The following is a 25,351-nucleotide window of genomic DNA, read 5'->3' on the forward strand; positions in this document are numbered from 1 at the left end:
CCAACTGGGCCACAGGATGCTTAGGACAGGCACCCAGATCTGCTCAACCTGTGGTGGGCCTGCCTTAGAAGAGTGGTCTTGTGATCTTAAGGCCGAAACACCTGATTACACTAAGGTGCACAACTGAAGATATGTCCCTAGCATCCTCTGGTGGTCACTAACATCTGCTAACATCCAATGGTTGTAGGCAATAATTAGTGTGGTAGAACATACTGTGTTTAGTTAAAAAAGGCAAACAGGTAATGATGCCCGATCTACTGAGCGTGCCACATGGCCTTCATAGTGCTGCCATACAAGCCAGTAGCCAGTCAGATTTACCTTTAGCCTCTAGTGCACACTCAAGTTCGGCCTCTATCATTGATCACAAGGCCAAAACACTTGATGGTGCACAACTGAGGTCATGTCCCTAGCATCCAGGTGGTGGCCACTAACACCTGCGGACATCTCCTGGTAGATGAGAACCTGATTTGTGCAGAGGACCTTCAAATGTAGTTTCACCATCATGTCCTATATTCAGAAAAGAAATATGGGTTTTTCATTATTTTGGGGATATTTTTGGACACTGATCAACGAGAAGAAAACTGTGCATGGATGGTTTCAATAGATCGGGCTGTCAGTATTACAGTTATTATGTTGCAAATAGTTCCCTGCCAGAGGGGATTTCTAGACACAAAGAAAACAAATCTGATAAAATACAACTTTCAAACAAATGAGCAAACAAATAAACTAAAACAATCACGATCAAAATTTGAGCCGATTTTCTAATCACTGGCCCAATCATGCCCCCTCCGCGCAGGGCCTCGGAGAAAGTGTTTCCGGTCCTGCGTGTATCGGAAACCGCAGCGAAGGCTTTAAAAACGGGGGATAAACTCAGATGAACTCCGGTTGACGTGCTGCGATCACGTCTCATGTCTGAATTGTGAAATTGTCGGTGCTTATCAAATTTTTTTCTGTGGCACCGCCGGTCGTGACATCAGTGGGGCGGGCTGCTGACGTAGGAGCCGGGCGCCGTACAAAGCGCAGCTGCATGTGACGTAGCGGGCCAGTGTCTGTTCTCTCTGGAGCCGCTGCCACCTCCGATCCGTCGTGCCGCTGCTCCTTTGAAACAAAAAGCCTTTCAGGGTTAAACACGACCTTTTCCGCACTCTCCGTTTCCCACTCTATCTGTATTTATTTATTTCTCTTGGGTTGCCAAGACAACAACTAAGCTGTCGTCCCCTTTGTAAAGGTGAGTAGCTATTTGCCCTGTTTTTTTAGTTTTTTTTTCCCGGTGCCCGGCTAATGTTAGCTAACCGACCTGTCTGCGTGGATTTTCCGTTTAGGTCAACTGTCACGTAGCAATCGACGCGACACGCAGCTGAGATTGCGATGTATCGCCGGCTGTTTTTGTTGATGTAAATAAACTGGACCTGTATCTGGTTCCTGTTCGTCGAAAGGTCGTGCGGTTTCTGAGAATTGTTGACGGCTCGTTAGCATTAGCTTACCGGTGGCCTACTTAGCAGCCTCATCCACAGACGTCGCAGCGAGGACTTCCGGTGTTTGAACAAAGACCTCATAAAATCAGCTGTTTGTTGGCCTCGATATTCCCCAGACCCCTTTTTACATCTGAATCCACATCGATTCGTGTGGATTAAATTAATAAATACCAACATTTTTGGTTTTTAAAAAAACGGATTTTACCAGATTTTAACAACGGATTTTAACTGTTTTCTAAATCACCGTTATCGTCGAGTGAGATTGAAACGTGATTTTGAGTAAACCGAAGTGGTTGCGAAAGGTTAACTCAAATCGCAGATCGGATTATAATGTCCCCGACGTCGGATCTGGATAAATCCAGCGCACATGTAATCCAGGTCCAGTGTCGAAATCTGCTTCTCTCCCCCGGGTTGTTTCCGGAGTTTCCTCTTCGTCGCTGTCCTCGATGACCGGGGATCCGTGTAGGTGGGGTAGTTAATGCGAGTTAAATCAGGTCGCCGTTAGGTTATGTGAGGAAGAGGAGGAGGAGGAGTTGAGAGTTAAATCCGGGGTTAGGAAACACGTCGACGCAGATCGTCCACCGCGGTGTGCTAAGCTAACCCGGTTTCACTTGAACGTGCAGGCCCTCAAGTGATCATCGTTCCGATCAAATCAGTTCAGCTGTTATTAAAGATGAAACCATATTAAAACGTATTCGTCGTCATTTTAGCATGTTTGTCTGATGCCGATGACATCAGGGTATCTTCGGGCCTTCACGCCGGCAAAAGCCTCGGCTTCACTGTCCCAACAGCCGATTAAAGATGGCTTCTACTCCCAAAGCTCATTCACATGTCTTTCACCTCTTATTGTAAAATCATGCCTTAGTTAATGTTTCTTACAGCACATTTCAGTTTTTTATTTATCTTCCTGGTATCTGTATCATTACATTCATGTTGACCTTAATTAAATTAGGTATTTTTTTTTAAAGGGTCAACCCATCTTTCCGTGCATTTGATGGTGAGCATTTATTATTGTATGTTCCTTAGAGGAATTGACATTAATTAAATTAATGCACTTTGGGACTACTTGTAGGATTTCACATATTTATTGATATGATTGACACAGATATTAGGTAACATGTATGTGGAGTTGAGATGTCATAGGTAGGGTTGAACTACCTTAAGTGAATGTTTTATTAAATCAAATTTCTGTGTCTGTCTCATTCCAGAAACCCTTTTCCCATCCCAAATCTAGAAATTTATTCTTTTCAGATATTCTTTGTCAAGCCGCCAAAGTGGAGAGTGTCGTTGCAACAGGGGGTCCTTCTCGTTTCAGGTATTCCACTTAATTAGACTTGGTGAACTTACTATTTACAGACAGTCCTCTCAAATAGCTCACTTAATAACTTGGGCTCACATTTTCATATGAGTTAAAACAGTTTTCCTTTCTTTTTCTTTTTATTGATTTATTCTTTTGGTATCGCAGTGTAGGGGGAGAAGGTGGGGGTGCACCTGAGCACTATCCCAAGACTGTCGGCAACAGGTGACTTTCCAAATTTTCCTTTCACTTGGAACACTTGGTCACTAATCTTTGTTAGATATTAAATCCTTAAGCTTCCTCACTGGCCTTCAATTGCCTTCTCACATTATTTTATGTCGGCACATCTGGGGAAAGTGGGTCTTTACTGTCTGAATACACTGATGTATGACTACACTCTGACAGGATGCTAGTCTCATGTTATTAAGATGAAACCTCATTTGAACAATTAACAATCTACAACAAATTGTTTAATTAACCTTCCACTTTGACTGGCTCAGTGGGTATATGTAGCACTGACATAATTGGAACAATAAGCAACTATTTTGACAATCTGTTAAAGTTGTTTTAATCAAAATGCCATGGTCGGCTTCCTTTTATCACTTCGAATACTAAAATGAACAGGTTAACTTTTAGGCCGCAAAAAACTATTTGACAGCATTGACTTGATCACTGGAAATTTGAAACAGAAGAGCAACTGATGTCAGATGCTGGAAATGTGATTAGTCTCTGAAAAACTTGGCATTTCGCCAATTGTCACTAACTAAACTACCTCAAACGTTGCTTGATAAATGTGGTTTTTAATTAGTGAGATTTTAACGACATTGCAGTGTAGCTTATACACCAAATATCAGGGCTAGCTATTTGATAAGTTTGCTTTTTCCTGATAAAAATATTTCTGTTTTAAGGTTTGCTTTGTTTTGTGTTCATTATAGCGAGTTCCTGGGGAAAACCCCAGGTTCTAGCGTTCAGAGATGGGTCCCTTCTCGAAACACTAGACGAGAGGTAATCTCCTCACACAACAAAGGACTAAATGATGTAATCTTTAGGAAAGTGAGAGGGTAAGTTTCCCTTTAAATCCATATTTGATACAAATCTTGCCGACTATAATTTCAGGAATGATTGTACCATCTGACAAAAAGTGTCATTTTAAGCAGGGCATTTTTTTAACCACTCTTCCTTTTTCCGCTGCATTTCAGCATATTGAATAAGCTGACTCCTGAGAAGTTTGACAAACTATGCCTGGAGCTCCTCAATGTGGGTGTAGATGCAAAGTTTGTCTTGAAAGGAATCATCTTGTTGGTGAGTATTTTCTTAAAGCTCGTCATCTATGAGTCCTTTAGCCTTTGAAATGAACCTTCAATATGTCATATCTTCTGTTTTCAGATTGTTGACAAAGCCCTTGAGGAGCCCAAGTACAGCCAGTTGTATGCTCAACTATGTCTACGCTTATCCGAGGATGCACCAAACTTTGAAGAACCATCAGAAACAGAAAATCCAGCAACACAAAAGCAGAATACTGTGAGTGTTTTTAGAATGGAGTTTATTGGTATGTCACAGAGTCTGGACGTGTAAACCTGAACATTTTCTGTTTTACAGACCTTCCGAAGACTTCTGATCTCCAAGCTTCAAGATGAGTTCGAGAACCGTGCTAGAAATGTCGAAGGTGGGTCATTTGAATTTAAGAAATGTCAGATTAAAAAATTGCAAACTTGGCCATGTCTTTAATGGATTGATCTCTTTTTTTTCTGTAGTCTTTGAAAAACACGATGGCCCACTCACTTCCGAGGAGGAGGAGCAGCGTGCTATTGCAAAGCATAAGATGTTGGGCAATATCAAATTCATCGGTGAACTTGGCAAACTCAACCTTATCCACGAATCGATTCTACACAAGTGCATCAAAACAGTAAGTTCTGTCGAATAACATGATTTTTTTTCTGGTCATAACCGTATTGGTATTTAGGTGAACGAAAGAAAAACAATCTAATGAAATGTTCATTTCTCTTTAAGCTGTTGGAAAAGAAGAAGACAGTCCAGCTTAAGGATATGGGGGAAGATTTGGAATGCCTCTGTCAGATAGTGAAAACAGTGGGACCTAAACTTGATCACGACAAGGCTAGGGTGAGCACCTAAAAAGCAAATGGAAAAATGGTTGTATGTTTAAAATCCCTTTGTTGCACTTAATAACCCAAAAAATCTCCTTCCAGTCTTTGATAGATCAGTACTTTAGCCGCATGCGATCCTTAACGAACAACATGGAACTTCCAGCGAGGATTCGTTTCCTGCTGCAGAACATGGTGGACCTGCGAGCCAATAACTGGGTCCCACGTAAGGCCCATATTGACAACGGACCAAAGACGATCAACCAAGTTCGTCAGGAGGCAGCAAAGGTTAGTCTACCAGGTTCATTTTAGCATAATAGGATTTAGAATCATCGTTAAAGTGGTCTACTTCTCTGTAGTGTGCATGTAGTCATAGTTTCTGTTTTCTTTACAGGATTTGGGCCTTTTCATTCCACATTCACATGATGGAATGAGGAATGAATTCTTCATGGACAATTCTTCCTTTATGCCGAGGATGAAGTATGATAGGGAAGGTCTCGGTGGACTGGCTGATATGTTTGGACAAATGCCTGGTATGTCAGTTTATTCCGTCTTGAACAACAAGATAAGTTCTATTATTTAGGAGTTGCCCTAACTGAGTTTTCTCTTCAAATTGTTTTTGGTAGGAATTACCATTGGGACAGGTCCAGGGGTCATTCAGGACCACTACTCTCCTACCATGGGACGTCACCGCACAAACCAACTTTACAACGGCCACATCGGAAATGGAAACGGTTCACACCAGCCCCAGTTTGAAGCAGGAAACAAACAGTTCACAAAACCAAACCAGGTACATGCAACATTGTCAATGTTTGGTTTTTGTTACCCAGTCAATTTACACATTGCTAACGCTCATGTTGTGAAATCTCACAGGGGCAGGGTTCACCGGTCTTCAACCACAAGCAGAATCACTCAGGGCAGATGCAGTCTAAGGAAATGTCTTCACGATTCGGCAAGAAAGGAAAACTCAATGCTGATGAGGTACAAGATTTTCTGTTTTGGCAAAGATTCTTCAATCCTAAATTGTGGCTTTTTTCACATTACAGATGTGCAGCAATATTCTAATGTGTCATTGTGGTAAACCTTGTCTTCCGCCCTCCAGATCAGTCTGAGGCCAGCACAGTCCTTCATCTTGAGCAAAAAACAACCGCCAAAGATGCTGCCACACATGACCATGATGCCCAATAATCCCCAAGGTGCACCGATGGGACAGGTAACATTTTTACTCTATAAGCGTATCATTTCAACTGATTAGGCACATGAAGGCTCTGGGAAACAAGCACTCATTTGGCTTTCTTTGTTTAGTCTCCACAGCTTGGCTTGAAGACCAATCCACTTCCGATTCAAGAAAAACCTGTTAAGTCCATCAAAAAAGCTCCTCCAACGAAGGAAGAGTTGCACAAACTGACGGTACGTTCCTCGCAGGTCACTCTTCACTTGCTTCCTGGACAATGAACTGAGCACATTAATAGTTTCCTAGCACATTCAACTTTATGGTTCCTTTTCATTTCAGGAGACACTGATGACTGACTACCTGAACAACAAGAACATCGAAGAGGCAGTGAATGCAGTGAGGGAGATGAAAGCTCCCAAGTATTATTTGTCTGAGATGCTGAATAAAATCGTGGTTCAGTCCCTTGACCGGTCAGATGAGGATAAAGAACAAGCAAGCGCCCTGATTCACGCACTCTGCACAGAGGGCCTTGTCGCTGGTGAAGACCTGATGCAGGTCAGTGTTGGTTTTTAAATCTATTCACTCGTTGCTGTCCGGGTTATTCTGTACTGTAATATTATTACATTTTTTTTAACAGGCGGTTCTGAGTGTCCTGGACCAGTGCCCCAAGATCGAGGAAGAAGTCCCACTGGTGAAGTCTTACCTGGCCCAGTTTGCAGCGCATGCCATCGTCGCTGATTTGGTCAGCCTCGCAGATTTGGCCCATCACCTGGAGAACGGTGCACATTTCCCCCTTTTCCTGCTCTGTCTGCAGCAAATGGTCAAACTGAAGGACCGTGACTGGCTGACTGACCTGTTCCAGCTGAGCAAAGTCAACATGCAGAAGATGCTACCCGGTGCGTCCAAATATCACTTAGAGTCTTTTGTATTGATACATTTAGTTTTAATGATTGTTACAGTTATTGATATGAGTCAACTCGTGTTTATTTTAATTTTTTTATGCTCCCATAGAATGCGACCAAAACAAGGACCGGATGCTCGAGATTCTGGAGGGAAAAGGTCTCAGCTTTTTGTTCCCTCTGATGAAACTGGAAAAGGAGCTGCTGAAACAGATTCAAGTGGATCCCTCCGCACAGTCCATCTACAAGTGGATCAAGGACAACATCTCCGCTAAACTCCACACAGACAAAGGCTTTGTCAACATCCTTATGACCAGGTACAGCAGCGTTTAAACCAGTGTTGGCTAGTCTTAACGCCAAACAGTACAAATTGCCCCTGGAGTATTACACAGTATATTAATTGTCCTCTTGTGTCCCAGCTTCTTGCAGTACATTGCTTATGAGACCAACCCTGATGACGATGAAGAGCAGCTTGCATCCCCAAGCAAGGAACAGCAGGACGAGGAGAAGCAGCTGCTGCTGTCTTTCAAGCCGGTGATGCAAAAGTTCCTGCACGATCACATCGAACTCCAAGTCGGGGCTCTGTACGCCCTGCAGGTCCACTGCAACACCAAAGGGTTCCCCAAAGGTACGTACACTTGTGGTTCACAGCCACTGAAGTGGGTTTTGTTAAATGCAGAGAATTCAGCTACCATTTGTGTAGAAGCTTTCACGCGCCTAATGATTCTCTCCTGTTTTTAGGCATGTTGCTGCGCTACTTTGTGAACTTTTATGACATGGAAATAATTGAAGAGGAAGCCTTCCTTTCATGGAAAGAAGACGTCACCCAAGAGTACCCAGGGAAGGGGAAAGCATTATTTCAGGTACATTTCTAATTGTTTTTCCAATAGTTCCCAACAATAACTAGCTAGTATTCTGGCTTTAATATCAGTTTTTTAAAGTGTGCGTGTACCTGTACTCGCTGTCGAAAGCTTCTACATAGAAACCATCAGTGTGCTGGTCTTTCATATAAATAACTTGGCCTAATGGAAATATTGTGTTGCAGGTGAACCAGTGGCTGACCTGGCTGGAAACTGCAGAAGAGGAGGAGTCGGAGGATGAAGATTATTAAGGAACAGGCCAAAGCCATGTGTTATCAGGATGCAATGATTTTCTTTTCTTTTTTTTACTTTTTGTAATAGTTTGTTGTCATGTGCTCTTCCCCCTCCTGCCCCATCCCACCCAAACTCCTGCCCCCTCGTTTATATTTTTCAACCACTGTTACAGTTCATTACACTATGAAATGCTTTGTCAGATCAAGCCAGCATCACCATCTTTAACATATTTATGCTTTACATTCTAATTTCCCTTATTTGATGTCCTACAGCTGATGTTTTATACATTTCAGTCATCTTGGGTTGGTTTCTTTTACAGTAGGCGGTATTTTGCAGAGAACGTGTCGACGCGAAACCTGACCCATTTTATCAGGAGTCACTAAGTGCTGCCGAAACTGTTTACAAAAGAGAAAAGGCTCTAAAGTACTGCAAAGAGACCTTCCTCAGTGTTTTATCAGCATTTGTTAATCAGTTTTTAGATGCACTTTGCTCAACATCTTGAGTCGTTGCAATAGTAAAATACTTTCCCCTGATTTATTCAATCGATCAGAATCTTTTTCCTGTGCTTGAAATCAGACCATTTTGTCTCAAATCAAAATCGTAAGCAGGAAATGATGACTGCAACAACAATGGTCTGTTTTCATTTGCAGTGAATTCAGTAACCCACATTAAGCTTAACCAATTAAGAGCTTTTTTTATGTATGAAACTTGTGCTGTTAGGAATGAATCTGTGTGGCCTTCACTTTTTTAATTTATCAATTAATATGGATATACCTCTAACGTATCTCAGACTATACTTGAACGTCTCCGTTTCCGGACTGGGGCAGCCAAAGCTTAGTTTCCTGTGCTAGATGTTCACCACCACCACCATGCGTGGAAATTTTAAGTCCGTTTGCCATATTTGTCGAGTTTTTAAATGGTCTTTTTATCTTCACAGAATTACAGAGAATGTACTGTATGTGTAAACTTAAAAGGTTTTGGAGATCTACCGGGATTTTAAGTGTGACATGTTTAGTGTACAATTACGGATCAAGGTTGAAATAAAGTTAACAGTTCATTTTGTTGTCCTGAAGATTTCTTTTTTTGATGGGTGTAGTTTTTAACTCCTGTCTTAAAAATGGGGGTTAGATCCTGAGTAATTGACAAACTTAATAGCTGACTACAGTAGTTTGTGAAATCTGATAGATTGAAGTGGAGTTTAGTTGACTTCCATACAAGCTAAATGTTTTTTGGGTCAAATGGAGCTCATTGTTCACAAATTTATTAAATTAGTGAGGTTAGTAGGCTTGATTTAAATGGAAAGACTGGGTGTAAATGCAGAATATGGACATGTGAACATTATGTCATGACTTGACACTGCTCTGATATTTGAAAAGTAAAGGCAGATGTTGGGAGAAGTTTTATTAATACCAAAAAGCCTCGTCTTTAAGAATAAACGGGGGAAAGTGCCCAATTGTCATGCCAAACAAATCTAAATGGAAGCTGATTACACAAATGTTCAACTAAGGCACTCGGGAGTAACTATGCAACGGTTTAATAATCAAGCTGCACTAACAGCCACATTGTTGTAGATGTCATTTGCCGAAATGTGCCAGATTTTTTTCATCAAGCTTATTTAAGTTTTTTAGAAACCCTGTCAAATGTTAATGTGTTCATCAGCCTACATCCTACCCATCCAACAAGTTCCATTATAATCACTTCAGTATTTTTTTTCATAAACCCACTAACCACCTGATAAAAGCAGAAATGAATATCCTTCATGGAGGTAATTGTTTCAGAATAAATGTCAGTGATTTACAAGACAAATGATTGAATTGCTCTGAAAAAAAGTGGCTCATTATGGTTTGTCTGTTGCGAAGTTGCTGTTATTGTCTCCAGTTTATTCAGAGACATTTCACCAAGCTTATGGATGGAAACTGAGAATGATTAACAAGCAGAAATCACTTATGAAGTTGTATTTATCTATTGAGTTGATGCTGGAATGATGCAGAAGAAGAATAACAACCTGCCACAATTCTTTGTTCTCTTTTTATTTCACATTTTGTTGGTGTATCTTCCCATTTTCAGCCAGTGTCATGTCTGACTAACTGAGATATAAAATAGATGTTTACACCTTTTAGTTGGTTTCAAATAATTTTGTTTCTGTTTAACAAAACTCAGAATCTGTGAAAAGACATTTACAGTGGACGTGAGAATTAAATGGCCAAAAGGCCGGGGGTGGGGGGAAATCCTATACTTTTCTAGGCTAATTCCATGAAATACCAACAGAAATCCCTGCTTATAAAAAGAAATAAAAATGCAGATGTGGACAGTTTTACATGGAACAATTCCTGGAGAGGGATTTAAAGATTTAGTCGCTGTCGTCATTGTTGGAGCCTTCAGGTTCAGAGGCGTTGTCCGAGCGACGAGGGGAGCCCTCGTTGTCTGATCCCACCTCAGATCCTCGGTCTGATGCCGCGACGGGTGAACCTGGCCGGGATTCATTGTCTGATCCCGACCGACTCCTCTTGCTCTCGTTGTCGGACTGCTCCGAGTCGGACTGGCGCTGCACCCTCCTCTTCTTCACTGGGCGGTCGCTGCCAGAGTCGTCATCCCCCGAGCCCGCAGAGCGCCGAGGGCTGCCAGCCTCGCTGCCGGATTGGTTCCTACCTCCATCCGATTGGTTCCTACCTCCATCCGAGTCACTGTCAGAGGCGATGCGCTTTGTGTGACCTCCCTCGTCATCAGATCCTGAACCACTGTCCTTTTGTTGTCTGTCAGAAAAATTGCACCATTCAATTGACAGTTTCCAGCACATGTTTGAGTTTGTGTGTGACTCTGAGTTTTTTACCTTTCTTCAGCTATTTTCAGTCCATCCTCATCTGAAGAGGATTCAGAGGAGGAGATTATGGCCTTAGACTTGATCTTTCCTTTGAGAGACGGTGGCAAACGCTCAGGCTGGCTCTGAAAACCAGAAATAATGGATGTTAGTAAACATGTTTTTAAATGACTACATTTTGATAAAAGAGCTCGAAGAAAGATCAATAAGAACCTTTTCGATCCTCTTGCGTTCTTTGGGTTTACGAGGCTTCTTGGGTCGAGAAGTTCCCTCCTCATCATCACTAGCAGGTCTGCAACAACAAGACAACGTGATCCTAGCATCTACGCTCTTTGCACTGCGGTCAAAATAAACCACATTGTCAACTACAGCAGACTCACCTCTTTCTCCTCTTCTTTTTCTCTCCATCCTGACCCTCCTCCTGCTCGCTGCCGCTTCCACCCCTTCTCTTCTTCTTCTTCTTCAGTGGCAGGTCCTCGTCAGAGTCGTCGTTGACAAACTCATCGATGTCACCTTTCTTACGCTGAGAGATAAAAAGAAGTTTAAAAAACGGCGTATTCAGTGTAATTTAAGGGTCTAATGATGAGTTTGCTTTCAGTGTTGACACTTACACGTCCACCACCTCCCTTCTTCTTTTCTTTGGCCATTTCCTTCGACCCCTCGGCAAAGCTGAGCAGGCCCTTGGTTTTCTCCACGTACAAAGCTCTCTGCTCCAGGAGCTTCTTCTGTCCCTCTACCTGTCGTGTCCGTTTGTCCTCCTAACCAGGTTTGAAAGTGACAAACCAACCGATCAATAAGAAGCACATAACTTTAAACGTGCTCAACATGAAAGCTACTCATGGTGAGCTATTCTCTTTTTGGATGGCAGCTGCATAATTACCTGTTCTTTCCTCATTTGCTGGCGCAGATGGTCCCTCTCCTGCTCCTGTTTGGCCCGAAGCTCCTTCTCCTCCTCATCCTGCTTTCTGGCTCTTGCCACGTGGTACTGAGCCTGACTCAGCAGGTCAGAGCACTGCCTACAATCCCACAACACACGTACCCCCAGTGATATTATGACACACACTTAATGAACAAAGCTCCAGCACAAGCCCCATGTAAAACACTATAATCTAAATGTAGAAATAGGTGAAGATACTGATTAACTATCACTATCTGCTGATGTTTACGTTTAAGTTCTAATATCATTGAAAGCACAGAAATACGTCCAGCGTGTGAAGATAAATTTATACTGACCTAGCCTCAGACGCAGCAAGAGCGAGGTCAAACCTCATCTTGTCTCCGGCTTTGCTGAGGTAGCTGAAATACCTGTGTGAGGAGGAAGAGGAGGAGGAAGGTGAGGATAAAGGAGATTGAGCAGAGAACCACCAGGAGCATCAGTAATCTCAATCAGGTCTGGTGTCAGTACCTGTGAGCCAGCTCCAGCTCTTTGACAGCGCTGAGCACAGCCTTCAGGTTGCTCTTCTCATCCTTCAGCACCAGAGTGGCCAGTCTCTGAAGCACCAGGGCCACATTGAACATCAGCACCGTGTCGCTGGGCGCCACGTGACGGGCCTGGTTGGAAACGTCAAAAAAGAGAACATTAGACTCTCCTCGAACCGTAGAATAAACTGTCGATTATTTCATTTTTTCCCCCGTCATGTTACCTTCAGTAGCATCTGCTTGCACTCGTGGAGTTTTCCACATTTGAAGAGCGCCCTTGCCAGGTACAACAGAACCTCAGTGTTCTGATACTTGTAAAACTTCTTCAGGCAGTTCTCATACTGTGGAGAAGGTCAAAGTACTTTACTGTCCAAACACAGAAGACAAGTACTTCCAAAAGCTTGTCACATGAGGCCCTTACCATCTGCACGGCGCTGATGTACTGCTTCTGTTCAACATAGATGTGAGCCAGGTTGAGCCAAACGTCGCTGATGTCGGCTGTGGCCTCTCTCACCTGAGCAAACACATCACGAGCCTCTCGGAAGAAGCCCTTGTGAGCAAGAACAGCACCTGGATAAAACAATGATATGGTTAATGTGTCTGACGTCCACAGTTTGATCAAAACACCAAATATTAAAAGGAAGTAATAGAGCAATGCAGACCAATGCCATTGGCAGCATACAGGTTCTTGGAATCGTTGCGCAGGACTTGTTTGTAAATCGCCAGAGCTCGATCCTGGTGTCTCTTTTCCTGTCAAGACAAAAACACAGATACTCCATTTAAGGATCTACTGTTTCCTTCACACACGCTGTGTTTTATCACTGAGTCTAAAGCAGAGAGCACCTTTATCAACAACATAAATCCATCACATAACAGAGAAAGCAAACAGTGGTGCTACATCTCACAGTAAGGATTCAGCCAGTGATTTAACGGCAACTGTTGTGACAGTGATCTATTAACTACATTGATAATAACAAGATGAGATGTGTCAGGCTGATCCCATCACACGTTCTCTCTGTGTCTGCTGAAAAATGCCAAACACCATCCGTCTTTATATAAAACCTATGATTTAAACAAGAACAAGACACAGTCAGATGCCGATGTACGAGAGAAAAAAACTCACTTTAGCATTCAAGACACCAGGTTAAAGTTGAATTCTATTCCAACAGCATTCTACAAAGTGTTGTAAACCTCCACATGTTTAACTGCACTGTCGGCCATTTCTCTCTTTCGATTTGCTTCAAAAAAGCAGTCTGCACCTTTTCACGGTCTCTGGTCGGCTGGTGCAGCGTCTGCAGCCACACGTTGCCTAGAGCCAGCATGGAGTAGGTGTCATTCTGCGTGGACGGCTGCTTCAGGATACGCTCAAACTTCTTCTGGCCCGGTCCCCACTCCTGTTTGGCCAAGTGAAGGTTTCCTATCAGGGACCAAGCGTCCGGGTGATCCTGCACCAAACACAGCCGTCATTAGACAATGAGACTTTATCTATGGATGTTTACAATATTCACACACCTGCATTGGAAAACCAAGAAAGAGCAGAAGAAGAAGTACCTGGTTAATTTGCAGGGCTTCTTTGAACCAGTCAGAAGCTTCGTAAAAGTTCCCTTTGTCACGAGCCATCGCTCCAAGACGCAAGTAACCTACAAGCCAAAAGATTGAAATGATATTCTAGAACACCGACCTTGAGTCTTCATGATCTCACACTTTATACTCCGTTGTGTGTCATGCTTACAGTCCACATAGTTAGGATGCTCTCTGAGGATGTTTTTGTAGAGTTTCTCAGCCTCGTGGAATTCACACATAGCCTCATACAGACGGGCCAGATTGTAGGAGGTGGTGACAGAAATGGCGTTGTAGTAATGCTCGTCATGCTCTCCCTCAGCTTTGGCTCGTTCCAGAGATGCCAGGAAATATTTCTGGAGGAGAGAAGACCCCAACCTTGAAATAGCACTGGTATTGATGCTAACTATACAGCCTTCTAGATGCTTCTGATGGATAGTCTATCCAATCAACAGCCACTGTTTTCAATGCATTATCAGTTGCTGAATCATCGAGTTAACGTGGTTATTCGATGAGATCAGGTTTTTGTACGTTGTTACTGTTAGCTACCTTGGCCTCTCCCAGGTTGCCCAGTCGGAAGTGAAGAGCTCCCAGGTTGTTGAGGATCTCAGGAGGAACATCGGCCTGCACCTTCTCCTGCAGGATGCGTGTGGCCGTGCCATAAGCGGACAGCGCCCCCTGGATGTCGGTCTGCTCCAGGATCTGAGCTAGCTCGATCCAAGCCTCCACATCATCTGGGTATTGCTCTGTTACCTTTTTCAAGTGACCCTAGAGCACAGAGAACAGCGACATCCATGTAAAAACTGTCCCTAAAATGACATTAACAAAGACGTGTAGCAAAAGAGGATACGTACTTTGGCGATGTCTCTCTTCTCCTGATCGTCAGAGGTTGCATAGAGAGACCCCAGGATTTTCATAGTTTCATAGTTGTTGGGGTAGGCCTTCAAAACCTTTTCAAAGCACTGAGCTGCATTTTCTTTGTCTCTTCGGTACACGTACATCTGTCCCAGCCCAAAAAAGGGCAACACAAAGGTGGACGAGGCGAACTGAGTGGCCTGGTAGTAATACTGAAACGCTTGGTCATAATCCTCCTGGAGAAAAAAGCAGAGGTATGAGAAATATTAAGTATCGACATAGTAAATTATCGTTGTACTGGTGAAAGTGTAGGTCTGGATCTTACCTGCACGTGAAACGAGCGAGCTAACTGGTAGCAGCTCTCAGCCTGCATGGCTTCAACTTCCGTGTTATGGAAAGCGTGGAGGGCCAGATGCTGCACTTTACTGTAATCCTGAAAGAAAGATCAAACACAGGCATGAACAACGGTTAAAAGACAATGGTTTATATTAGTGTCAGGATTTCATGTGACAATAGGCGAGTGATTACCTTTTTGAAGAAGAAGTGGTTAGCGAGGTGGTTGAGCACCATGGGGTTGCTGGGGTCGATGGTGTACGCTCGCGACAGAAGCTGCACGCCGTTCTTGATGGAGTCGGACTCTTTGCTGTTGAGCTCCAACACCGCCAAACCAACAAGAGCTCCCACGCACTTTGAATTGAGCTCCAAGGCTCGACCAAAAGCCAAACGAGCCTTCTCCAGTTTGCTGAGCTTGACGAAACAGTGACCCATCCCCAGCCTCACCTCGGCTGGTCGGACACAAGAGATAAATGATACATGAAGAATCATGTGCAATGCATTACTTTTTATGACAAATACTCGATAAATACTCGAACTATAGAAGGTGGGTCTGCATTAATATAGATATATTAAAAAAAAGAAAGAAATACAGTCCAGAAATGGTTAGTGTATAGCTGAATCAATGAATATGTTAGCTGAAAGAGAGATAATCAATCCACATGAATTTACCATTAAGTCATTTATCCCCCCAAAAATGCCAAACATTGAAAATGGTCAGGAGATGCCCTATTGTAATGTTGTTTTTTTGCAACAGCTCTTTTTAACAACATTTGACAAAAATATATGTTACCAGAATTTTTTACTTCCACATATTAATAAAAGAAAGCAGCAGAATTGTTGTCATGCGACTTGTGTACCTGGGCAGCCGGGGTTTGTACGTAGAGCCTTTTTGTAGTATGCCAGTGCTCCCCTGTAATCCTTTTTGTTGAAGGAGATACAAGCCTTACCTGTTGAACAACAACGGTGTGATTATTTCAGTCAATCACGGAGGCCGAGATCAATCTCTGTCTCTTTTATATTGAACTTGCCGAGCAAAGCAGGGATGTTGTTGGTGGACTGATTGAGGACAAAGTGGAACTGAGCATCGGCCTGGTCCATCTTGTCTCCTTCCAGCAGGCAGAAACAGGCTCTTCCCAGCAAATGGTGCTGGTTGAAACAAGAGTGAGTTACTTAAAATGTAAGAATACTGGAGCCATGGCTGATTATCAGCTGCTCTGACAGACATTTTTGCTTACCTGATCATACATGATGATCTTGTCTGCCATAGTATACAGCAGCGTGGCCTGCGTGATGAGCTCTTTCTTGGCATCTTTGTTTTTCTCTTTACGTGCTTGCTGGACATAGTAAGCTGCCAATGTGTCCAGACAGGTCATCTGGTCTTTCTCATGGTCTCTGTAGTCGAGGTTTCCATCGATACGAGCCGCCTCCAAAAGCTTGACGAAATCTTCTGTTTTGCCCTGCTTGAAGTACTCCAGCTGAAAGAGGACAAATGGGCAGATTTCAACATTGCTCTACTTAGATCGGGTCTAATGTTTGAATTTAATCCAATTTCTTCATGATGCTTTAAGTGGACATTACAATAAAAGTGTAACAGCAGTCTGAGACAGCTGCACTGACTCACCGCCAAAGCGATCCATATGTGAAGCTGCGTGTGCTCCTGCTTCAGGATACTGATGACCTCATCTCCTTCGGGCAGCTGGTCGAAGTCAAGCTCGATAACCTGCGAGGAGAAGTTTATTAAGTTAAGTTATGAAGCTTCAACGTCTGACAAAACATGTGTATCATTAAGTGTTACAAATGAGGGACACGAAACAGAATGATGCATGTGAGATTCTATCAAATCCGATTCAAACATTTCAACTGTTTGACTCTCCTTTAACATCTCCAGGGTTTATTACACCACAGAAGGTGATGTTGCAAAACAATGCCCAAAAACATTTTATGGTATTGTTGGATTTCTAGATAAGTTTTCAATCAACATGATAAAATACCAAGTTTGGTAAAGTACTTACTTCACTAAATTAACCAAAACTAACACTCCTGTCCAGGTAACTGATACATTGCTTACATTTATTTGACAGAAAACACACTATCACACTAAGCTATACCTAATAGACTAATATAACAGTCCTCTGTAACAGTGATATATTTGTATTGTATGTTTTAGAGGTTTTCCCTCAACTTTTCTAGGGGGGCATACATGCTTTTTAAATTATACTGTGTTGTTCTGGGAGATTTTTTGAATATTCTGCCCACAAAGCTAAATCAATACAGGTCAAGTTCATTTCATAAACATTTCTCTTTATAAAGCAATACAACGTTTAGATATTCAGATTAGTATCCATTGTGTGATAAAATCGATGAGGCTGATCCAAATTATTTTTCATCATAACAACGACCCCAAACGTAGCCACAGTGATCTTCAGTGACACATGTGGTTACTAATATAAATGGTTGTGACACCAAATACTGATGTGATTACTGCACTTTAACGGAAGTTAATTGATCGATAATTCAAAGGATCCTGGCTTAATTTTTAATGTCTTAAACTTTTGCACAAAGCTGAATTTACTGAAGCAAAGAATCACCGTCAGGATGAATCAACACCCGGACGTTTCTACAATGTAAATGTCTTTTCAAACTTCCAATAAACCTGTAACAACGCTGGTGTAACTTACAACACCACAGCTGTGGCATGTTGTTGAATTAAACCGGATATAAGGATTAACTCTCCACGGAAAACGACCGAAATCAAGTCACGGTTGTGTAAACATATCAAATGTTTTATATTGCGAGTGGATCTGTCCTTTCTGCTGTTTACGTTTCAGATTGTCTCCATCACACGCTGAGAGCCACAGCTCATTAGCTTATTGTGGCTAGCGTTAGCATTGACGGCTAGCAGCGTTAGCACGGCGAGCTTCGCCCATAACAACAAGTCAGGCGGAGTTTTACCTCGTCCGTGTCCCGCAAAGGGATCTCAATGGAGCCGCGGGACATCCTGGCGGTCCGCGAATCCCCCTGGACTTGGATTTACTTCAGGAAATAACACTCTTCTGTCCGATTTGTGATGGCAGCTAGTTCATGCTTCCGATGGGAAACAAATAAAGGGAGAGTGCAACCGAAATGTGTCCGGAGAGAATAATGGACATTGTGAGGATGTGGTTCCTACAGGAGAGGAAGACACGGCGCTGGTTGTACACAGCAGTATTATTACTTTTAAGTAAGTATCTGCTGAAAGTAAAGGTTTTCAATTCATTCAAGTATCCCCACTAACTGTGCTTACCTTTACACATTAGCCTTTACTATTACATTGTTAATGTGAAGTCCTGTTTAAATAAGACTGAAACTCATGATCATTCTCCATAGAGAACATTTTCCTTATTGTTTCCTCAACAATTCAGATATAAAATAATTAAAACAAAAGCAGCAAATCCTCAAATTTCAGTTAAACAATAGATAATAGCAAATAGATTTTCAGTCATTCTACAAAACAATGTGTCGACTGATCGTCTCAGCTGCACTTGTCTTATATTGCTCGGTAGTTTGATTAACCACAAAGCATCAATTCATGTTCTGTTAGTTCTTATTGTTTAAGAGCAGATCCCTTGGTTTTGTACAGAATTTAGTAAAGCTGTTAGCTCACATAAATATAGTAAAGTAAAAAAAGTGCATTATTTTTCTTTTAAAATGTGGTGGAGCAGAAGTAGAAATTTGCATGAAAATAAAAGTACCTCAAATTTGCACTTAAGTACATTAATGATAACACTAACAACAGAAGATGTTCATGAAACGCTCTCATTGCATCTGCAGAAACATTTATAGTTGTTTAGTTCAATAAGAATTATTGGTATTCAGTACCAATTTTCTTCCAAATAAAAACTATATGTGTAACTGTTGAAAGAATCATCATTTTCAGTAGCATATATATTTTTTTTTTAACAGATTGATGTTTATTCCCCTTGCACGTACGGCCTGGCAAAGAAGATTTACTCCCTTTGTTTGCTGAATTTAAAGTTCAACATTTGTTTTAAATAATGCTTAACATGTTAAACCATTGAATTTTAATTGAAGTCCATGAAGTGCATCATTGTCGCAGAACTCTGCAGGGCAGCATTTTGAGGTGGGGTGAGGTGGGGAATTTTGGGTGGGGTGGGGGTGGGGGGCTGCAGGATGTCAGCTGGTTTTGATGTGAAGCAGAAGAAAAAAGACACAAGAGCATCTTGAGGACTTGTTCCAGCATCGTAGTGAATTGGAGGAGGACAAGAAAACTACACCAATGAAAATAAGGATTCTCCTTTAACATTTGACAATATTGTTGTTGTTTTTCAGAAGAACGATCGGGAACTGAGAAGTAAGAATTGCTTTTAATGACTTGTTTCTCCTTAAAAAAACTGAAGATGAAACATTGTTGTCATTGTATATTAAACCTATGTTTGTTGAGTAGTGGAGATCTAGTTTAGTTTTGTTTTATAATTTCAACCTTGTGTTGTCGTCAGGTCCGTCAGAGTAAATTATTGTCACATTTTCCTCCTCAGTGTGAGATGACAGTAAGAAGATGTTGTCCTCTGATTAGATCCCACTGCGTACATGTAAGCAAGAGACACTTATATCATACACGTTTCACTTCATATTTTAAACATTTTAATATGTGTCTGTCTTTCTACTGGTAAAGACGTATTTGATGTTTGTTCAATAATCAGGTGATGTAGGAACGTGTCTGTCCAGAGACTCAGGAGAAACAAGGCCAATGTCGGACAACAACGATGGTACATGCTAGGGTTACCTTGCTCCAATACAAACACTACATGCTGCATATATGAACCTTTACATGTTTTCTTCCTGTGTGTAAATTTAAATTAAACATTCTCTCTGCATGTGAAGTGTGGGAGTCCCCCGGCAGTGGGACGAGGGACATGCGTGAGGACACGGGTGGATTCTCTGAGCATGAACTCCTTGACATCATGTATAACACATGCAGCACCTCCACCTCAGGTACACAAGCTTGTGCTGTGCTCAACAGAAACAAATGGAAACAATCACATTTAAAGTTGAATCATTTATTCCTGCGTCTCTCAGGAGAGGTGTTGGCCTCCACCATCATTCAGTACCTGCAGAACATGACAGCTCAGAGTACGGAGCAGGACAGACTGTCTGCTCTGCAGCGGCTGCTCGACCCGGAGAGTCAGGACTCACTTGTGAGTAGAGAGACGTTCCACACCACTATGAGGGAGTGGATCGCCCAGTGCAGCCAGGACAGGTGAGAGTAAAACTCCAGGTCCCCGTCATTCTGGGTGTAAAGACGCGTTCAAGCATCAAAACCAGAACTTTGTTTTGATTTAGCCATGATCATTCTAAATCCAGATATCCACACATTTGCAGTATCACATTTCCATTGAAATCATATTGACTTACAATGCAGCCAAACAATGCATCACTTAACATCTGGAGATAATAAACCTGGTGCACCATTAAGAAGACTGGAAACTGAATATCAATCATTGGAGCACAGTGGCTCCTTCAGATGTTGATATTATTCATTTAGGATAGAGTAGAATAATTGAATAAGTTACAAAAGGAAAACAGAGCAAACAATAAAAGCCTAGAGAATATACAAAGAAATTAATATTAAAGTCAAGGAGAAATATGTATGCAGACAGTTTGCTGATCAGCAGTTTAAACAGATTATTTTCAATTTGATTAAACTTCCAATTAAGTTAATCACTATATGAGACTGAAGCTCATTAAACGAAGGTTTTTTAAGGCACTTGCACTTCATTTGATGATACTTTAAACTTTACTCCAATATATTTACTAAGTTTCGAGTTGATTTTCAAATTGAGATTTTCAGCTTTAAAACTTATCACAGTCTTAGAAAAAACATGATGCATTGTTTAACAGTATATTAAATTGTTGAAATCATATTACCTCGGCTTTGACAACATTATATGCAAATTCAATGCAAATGCTTTGTTAAAAACCTTCCAATAATATACGCATCGGGAATACAGCACTTTAACTGATGCTGGTTTAACAGGGTTATAACTTGTGGATGGTCAAAGCATTTTGTTCATTCTCTTGGTACCAAAGCAGAACATCTCAGTGATTATTTCAACACATCTTTTTTCAGGCAGCAAAAATAGTGTGAATGTTTATTGAATGTTGAAATGAAAGAAGAGAAAATATCGGCAAAAACTCCTCCTTTCATGAATGTACATTTGAAACGAGCTGTGAGATCTAACTCGCTGACCTCTCCTGTGTTTCAGCACTGATGTAGATGGCGGTCCCATACCTCAACCAGACTCCTCTAAAGTGCCTGTAAACGGTAAAACTGTTTTGTTTAGACTTCTCAGAAACATCTGACTCCCATTTGTTTTTTAAATCACTGAACCCGATTTTCTTGCAGCTCTGGATTTCCCATGTCCTCAAAGCAAAGCAGCCTCGCCAGAGAACCACCAATGTCCCTGGTTCGTTGTTTCCCTCCTTTAATCACAGCGTGTGTTCACCCCCTGTAATCAACGTGTTGTCATTCCTCACCGCAAAGCGTTTGTTTTGCTGTAGCAGTGATGGGAAAGACCTCTTGGGCACCGTGGCCGAACTGAAGAACGCCCACCACAAACTGAGCGAGCAGAACAGCGGCCTGCTGAGGACAGTGGCTCAGTGTGAAGACGTCAACCTGCAGCTCACTCTGGAGATCTCAGAGTTGAGAGCCAAGCTGAGCAGGTGACGGATTAACCCCATCATTATCTCATTTTATTTTATTTCCATTATCACTTTAGTGTTACGATATAATCAACAAGAGTAGCAGGAGGAACATAAATCCAAGATCCCACTCCCTCCCTAGGTGACATATTCAGGAAGTACAAGTGACACATCACTGTCATGTCACCCAACAGGCATTTTTTCTTTTAGCTGCTCGTAGTCACAGGCAGAAGTGTGGATTTTAAAAAGTTAGAATATCTAAAACATTTGAAAGCTTAAATAAAGATTGACTGTTAAAATGATGTTTAAGTCTGAGCAAAAAAAATATACATTTGTATAAAATTGTGTCCCCAGAGTTCACCCCCAGATGACATCACATTAAGCTAAATGTAAAAATCAATAATATCAGAATGCACTGAGGATCGGACCCACTCTTCACTAAGTGGGCTACACCTTTTTGTATCTGACTTTTTTGACATATACAATGAAGGTGTTACTTCTCCTGTTCGTAAGTGTGTTTTTTGTACATAGTTCCGGGATCTTTTGAAAATGTGTATGAGTCACGTAATTCTGATCTTTTCTTGGCCGGTCTGACATTAGAAATTTGGCAAATGGACATTTTAGACTTGTATTATTTTATGTTACTTGGTTTATTATCATCATTTTCTATTTGTTCATTTGCAACATTCATTCATGTTTCTAGTCATGCATCCCTCCAAAACATAATTGCTTATGAGACCAGAAGATGACATGTTAGAGAGAGTCTCCAATATATAGAAAACTGAACTACATTGGCTAAGGTTAAAGTTTGAGTATTTCTTTTCCATTAGTTCATATTTGAATAAAACCTGAATTCAATCTCTGCTGTAAACATTGAGAATTCGAGCTTCAACCTGCTGAATAAGTGATTTTGTTTTTTTACCTGTATGTGTAGTGCTCAGCGGTCAACAGTGAGAGTCCGATCCCTGACAGAAGAACTGGAGGAGACCCGTCGAGTGTTTAAAGAGACTCAGGAGAGAGTCGCTCGCTCTCAGACCAGCTGCACCAAACTGGTACATCTTACACTGATTGATCTCTGGACGAAGCTTCAAAGTAAAATGTTTTCTTTATTGTGACCGTTTATACTTAAATCTTCTTCAGAGCAATGAAGTTGAATGTCTGAAGGTTCACATCATGAGGCTTGAAGACAAGGTAATGTTGATCTTAAAGGCTCGGTGTAGAATTTTATGACATCTAGTGGTGAAGTTGCATATTGCAGCTGAATGACCTTCAACTCACCCTCCTCTTCCAAACATGAGAGAGAACCTGTGGCAGCCTTCAGCTGTCATAAAACTCAAAAGGTGTTTAGTTTGTCCAGTCTGGGCTACTGTAACACACATGGTGGCCTCCGTAGTGAGGACCTACTCCCGCTGTAAATATAAAGTATTTAAATATACATTCTAGGGTAAATGAAACAACAATTCATACAATTTAGGTGATTACACACTAGTGAAAACATCACTAGGATTATTTTACATTCAATTTCTGCCAATAGATCATTTTCACCTAAATCTTAAACACTGAACCTTTTAAATCTAAATCCACATTTAGGTTTTCTTTTGAACAAAAATGTTCATTTCATGCAACAGAAATCTACTTGTGTCCACACAGAATGAAAAACTCACCTTTGAAAGGACGTGTTGTGAAGAGAGCGTCAACAAACTGAGGAAGGTCAACGCTGAGCTGAGGGTAGAAACACACCAATGAAACTCATCATGTGCTTGTCTCCATGACGACTTTCCACTGAGCTTTAAACATGTAAATGTTCACAGGCCGAATTTGAGGAGACCCTGGTAATGTTGACGCTGAGGGACAGAGAAATCACAAAGGTTGGTCCATCACAGAAATTAAGAAAACTGTCAGCTTAATGTTTTGATTTAGTTTTTTTCTAACTTTTTTTCCAAATGTGACTGCGTAGAGAGACATTCTGATGGATAAGATGAAGAACTCTCACGTGGAGAATCACAACAGGATCATGGTACGTGTGACACTGTCATGAAACAAGTAAAACATTCAGATTAACTTGAGAGAGTTTTGCTTAGATTATATAATTGTTTATCATTTTATGTGGAAGCTAGAATGGTCACATTGCATCAAGTTGAATGTGTTAAGTGGATCTCTCTGTAAAAGATCCATGTCAATGTCAACTTTATTTATGTAGCACTAATAAAATTAAAAATTGAAGAAAAATGTGAAAACACTAATATCAGCCTTTATATATATCCATAATACAGAACTAATTTGCATGTGTTAATATTTTATTTCACTGTTTTTTATGTCGCAGGATCTGCAGTCCGAGCTGATGAGGTTACAGGAGCATTCACACCAACTTCTTCTGAGGTAAGACTCATGTTTTTATTCACCAAATATGTATGAATCAAGTGCTGAATGTGGATTCCTCCTGCTGGTTTCCAACAGGTATGACCGGCACTGCATCAGTCCTCAGAGTCTCTACAGTCGAGATCCTCCGAACCACCGCTCCCTGCAGAGTGAGATGCAGGATATGCCGCAGGTAGGAAATTCTCTTCTACTGCGGGTTATTTTATCATGGTGAGTGATCATCTGTTTTTAATGTTGTTTTCTTTGTCCGGAACAGCATCACAGAGCTCTGGACGACTCAGGCCTCCCATCCCTCCACACACACACTGATGATATTCAGAGCATCATTCACAGAATCAAGAGTACGGAAATAGCTCATCTTCTGCAGAATAGGTATCCAGAGTGGGTGAGGAGGCCGCAGACGTTTAGCAAAGGACGTTATTTGCTACATGCATTCACATGTAGATGTATAATTTGCCTTATCTGTCGTGTTTCATCTCTCACACACAGGAATCTGCTCCTATAGAAACACAGGAGAGGCCTTTTCCTCATCGCCAGCAGCAACAGGCAAGCATCAAGCAGCAGCTTGTCAATGTGTATGTGAGATTTTTACCTCCCTTTCTCCTCTTATGGTAATGGCCTGGAATCAGTTGATGTTAGTCTCTGTTCTTATGCTTCCTCTAGCTAATAAAAAGGGTATCTGGTTTTGACAGTGTTTTTATAGGCATCTCTGCTATGCAACCAATAGGAGTTACTATCTGATGTGTGTAAGACTGTAGCAGGCATAAGTGCAGTTTTAGTACCCCTTGGTAACTACAGACATAACAGTGTGTAAAAGAGATGTTTATAAAGCTGTGGTGGTGGTTTCAGGCTGCAGGAGCTGGAGCTGCAAAAATGTGTGTGGGAGGAGAGAGGGGAGAAGGTGGAGGAGCGGAGGAGAGACTGGGAGAAGGAGCAAAAGCAAAGCCAGACGGGCAGCCCGACTCAGAACCAGGATGGGAAGAAGGTGGCAGTGGTGAACTGGTGGAGAGCCCTCAGCGTGGAGCAGGCTAAGGCCCGCACCAAAGAGACCCAGTCGACCCAGGAGCTCTCTGAGATGCAAGAGAAACTCAAGCGAGCGGAGAAGACAATCAGTGATATGAAGGAGCAAGTCTGCCACCTGCAAGTCTCTCTCAGATCTGCACTGGAGTGTGTCCCTGAGCAAAAAAACAGCAGTGGAGTTTGTCACATTGACAGAGGGACCAGCACTGAGAGAGTAGTGGCAG

At 41.8% G+C, this 25,351-nt stretch overlaps 2 protein-coding genes across 3 annotated transcripts; one reads left to right on the plus strand and one right to left on the minus strand.

The window, feature by feature from the left end:
• The first annotated feature begins 1,028 nt into the window (after positions 1-1,028).
• LOC132998562 (eukaryotic translation initiation factor 4 gamma 2-like) lies at positions 1,029-9,098 on the plus strand. Of its 2 annotated transcripts, XM_061068272.1 has the most exons (22): positions 1,029-1,228; positions 2,444-2,472; positions 2,684-2,790; positions 2,941-2,997; positions 3,708-3,833; positions 3,972-4,074; positions 4,159-4,293; positions 4,372-4,438; positions 4,527-4,678; positions 4,783-4,893; positions 4,980-5,162; positions 5,269-5,407; positions 5,501-5,664; positions 5,748-5,855; positions 5,977-6,087; positions 6,180-6,284; positions 6,388-6,603; positions 6,686-6,944; positions 7,060-7,264; positions 7,367-7,575; positions 7,689-7,810; positions 7,993-9,098. In XM_061068272.1, exons 2-22 carry the CDS (start codon positions 2,470-2,472, stop codon positions 8,056-8,058), a joined length of 2,748 nt encoding a protein of 915 aa, XP_060924255.1. In that variant the 5' UTR covers positions 1,029-1,228; positions 2,444-2,469; the 3' UTR covers positions 8,059-9,098. The 2 variants fall into 2 exon arrangements, with proteins under 2 accessions (XP_060924255.1, XP_060924256.1); XM_061068273.1 differs by lacking the exon at positions 2,941-2,997 and having other exon boundaries at positions 1,030-1,228.
• A 952-nt stretch (positions 9,099-10,050) lies between these two features.
• On the minus strand, positions 10,051-18,116 carry ctr9 (CTR9 homolog, Paf1/RNA polymerase II complex component). Its single transcript, XM_061068270.1, has 23 exons — positions 17,982-18,116; positions 16,651-16,749; positions 16,265-16,504; positions 16,058-16,175; positions 15,887-15,976; positions 15,222-15,478; positions 15,019-15,126; positions 14,693-14,929; positions 14,388-14,606; positions 14,011-14,194; positions 13,830-13,918; positions 13,538-13,723; positions 12,941-13,028; positions 12,700-12,848; positions 12,503-12,619; positions 12,265-12,410; positions 12,093-12,164; positions 11,740-11,875; positions 11,471-11,617; positions 11,240-11,382; positions 11,073-11,151; positions 10,872-10,984; positions 10,051-10,794 (listed from the first exon to the last, which is right to left on the minus strand). Exons 1-23 carry the CDS (start codon positions 18,024-18,026, stop codon positions 10,392-10,394), a joined length of 3,465 nt encoding a protein of 1,154 aa, XP_060924253.1. The 5' UTR covers positions 18,027-18,116; the 3' UTR covers positions 10,051-10,391.
• Positions 18,117-25,351: the final 7,235 nt, after the last annotated feature.

Source organism: Limanda limanda, chromosome 3 (assembly GCF_963576545.1).
Source record: "Limanda limanda chromosome 3, fLimLim1.1, whole genome shotgun sequence".
Lineage (NCBI taxonomy): Eukaryota > Metazoa > Chordata > Actinopteri > Pleuronectiformes > Pleuronectidae > Limanda > Limanda limanda.

Bases quoted from the DNA above. Each gene is read 5' to 3' on its own strand.
- LOC132998562 (XM_061068272.1), top strand. The intron at 4,894-4,979 runs GTGAGCACCTAA...ATCTCCTTCCAG, and splicing joins TTGATCACGACAAGGCTAGG to TCTTTGATAGATCAGTACTT. The intron at 5,163-5,268 runs GTTAGTCTACCA...TTTTCTTTACAG, and splicing joins TTCGTCAGGAGGCAGCAAAG to GATTTGGGCCTTTTCATTCC.
- ctr9 (XM_061068270.1), bottom strand. From the start codon at position 18,026: ATGTCCCGCGGCTCCATTGAGATCCCTTTGCGGGACACGGACGAG. The intron at 16,176-16,264 runs GTAAGCAAAAAT...TGTTTCAACCAG, and splicing joins AGATCATCATGTATGATCAG to CACCATTTGCTGGGAAGAGC. The intron at 15,479-15,886 runs GTACACAAGTCG...GTGTCCGACCAG, and splicing joins TACAAACCCCGGCTGCCCAG to CCGAGGTGAGGCTGGGGATG.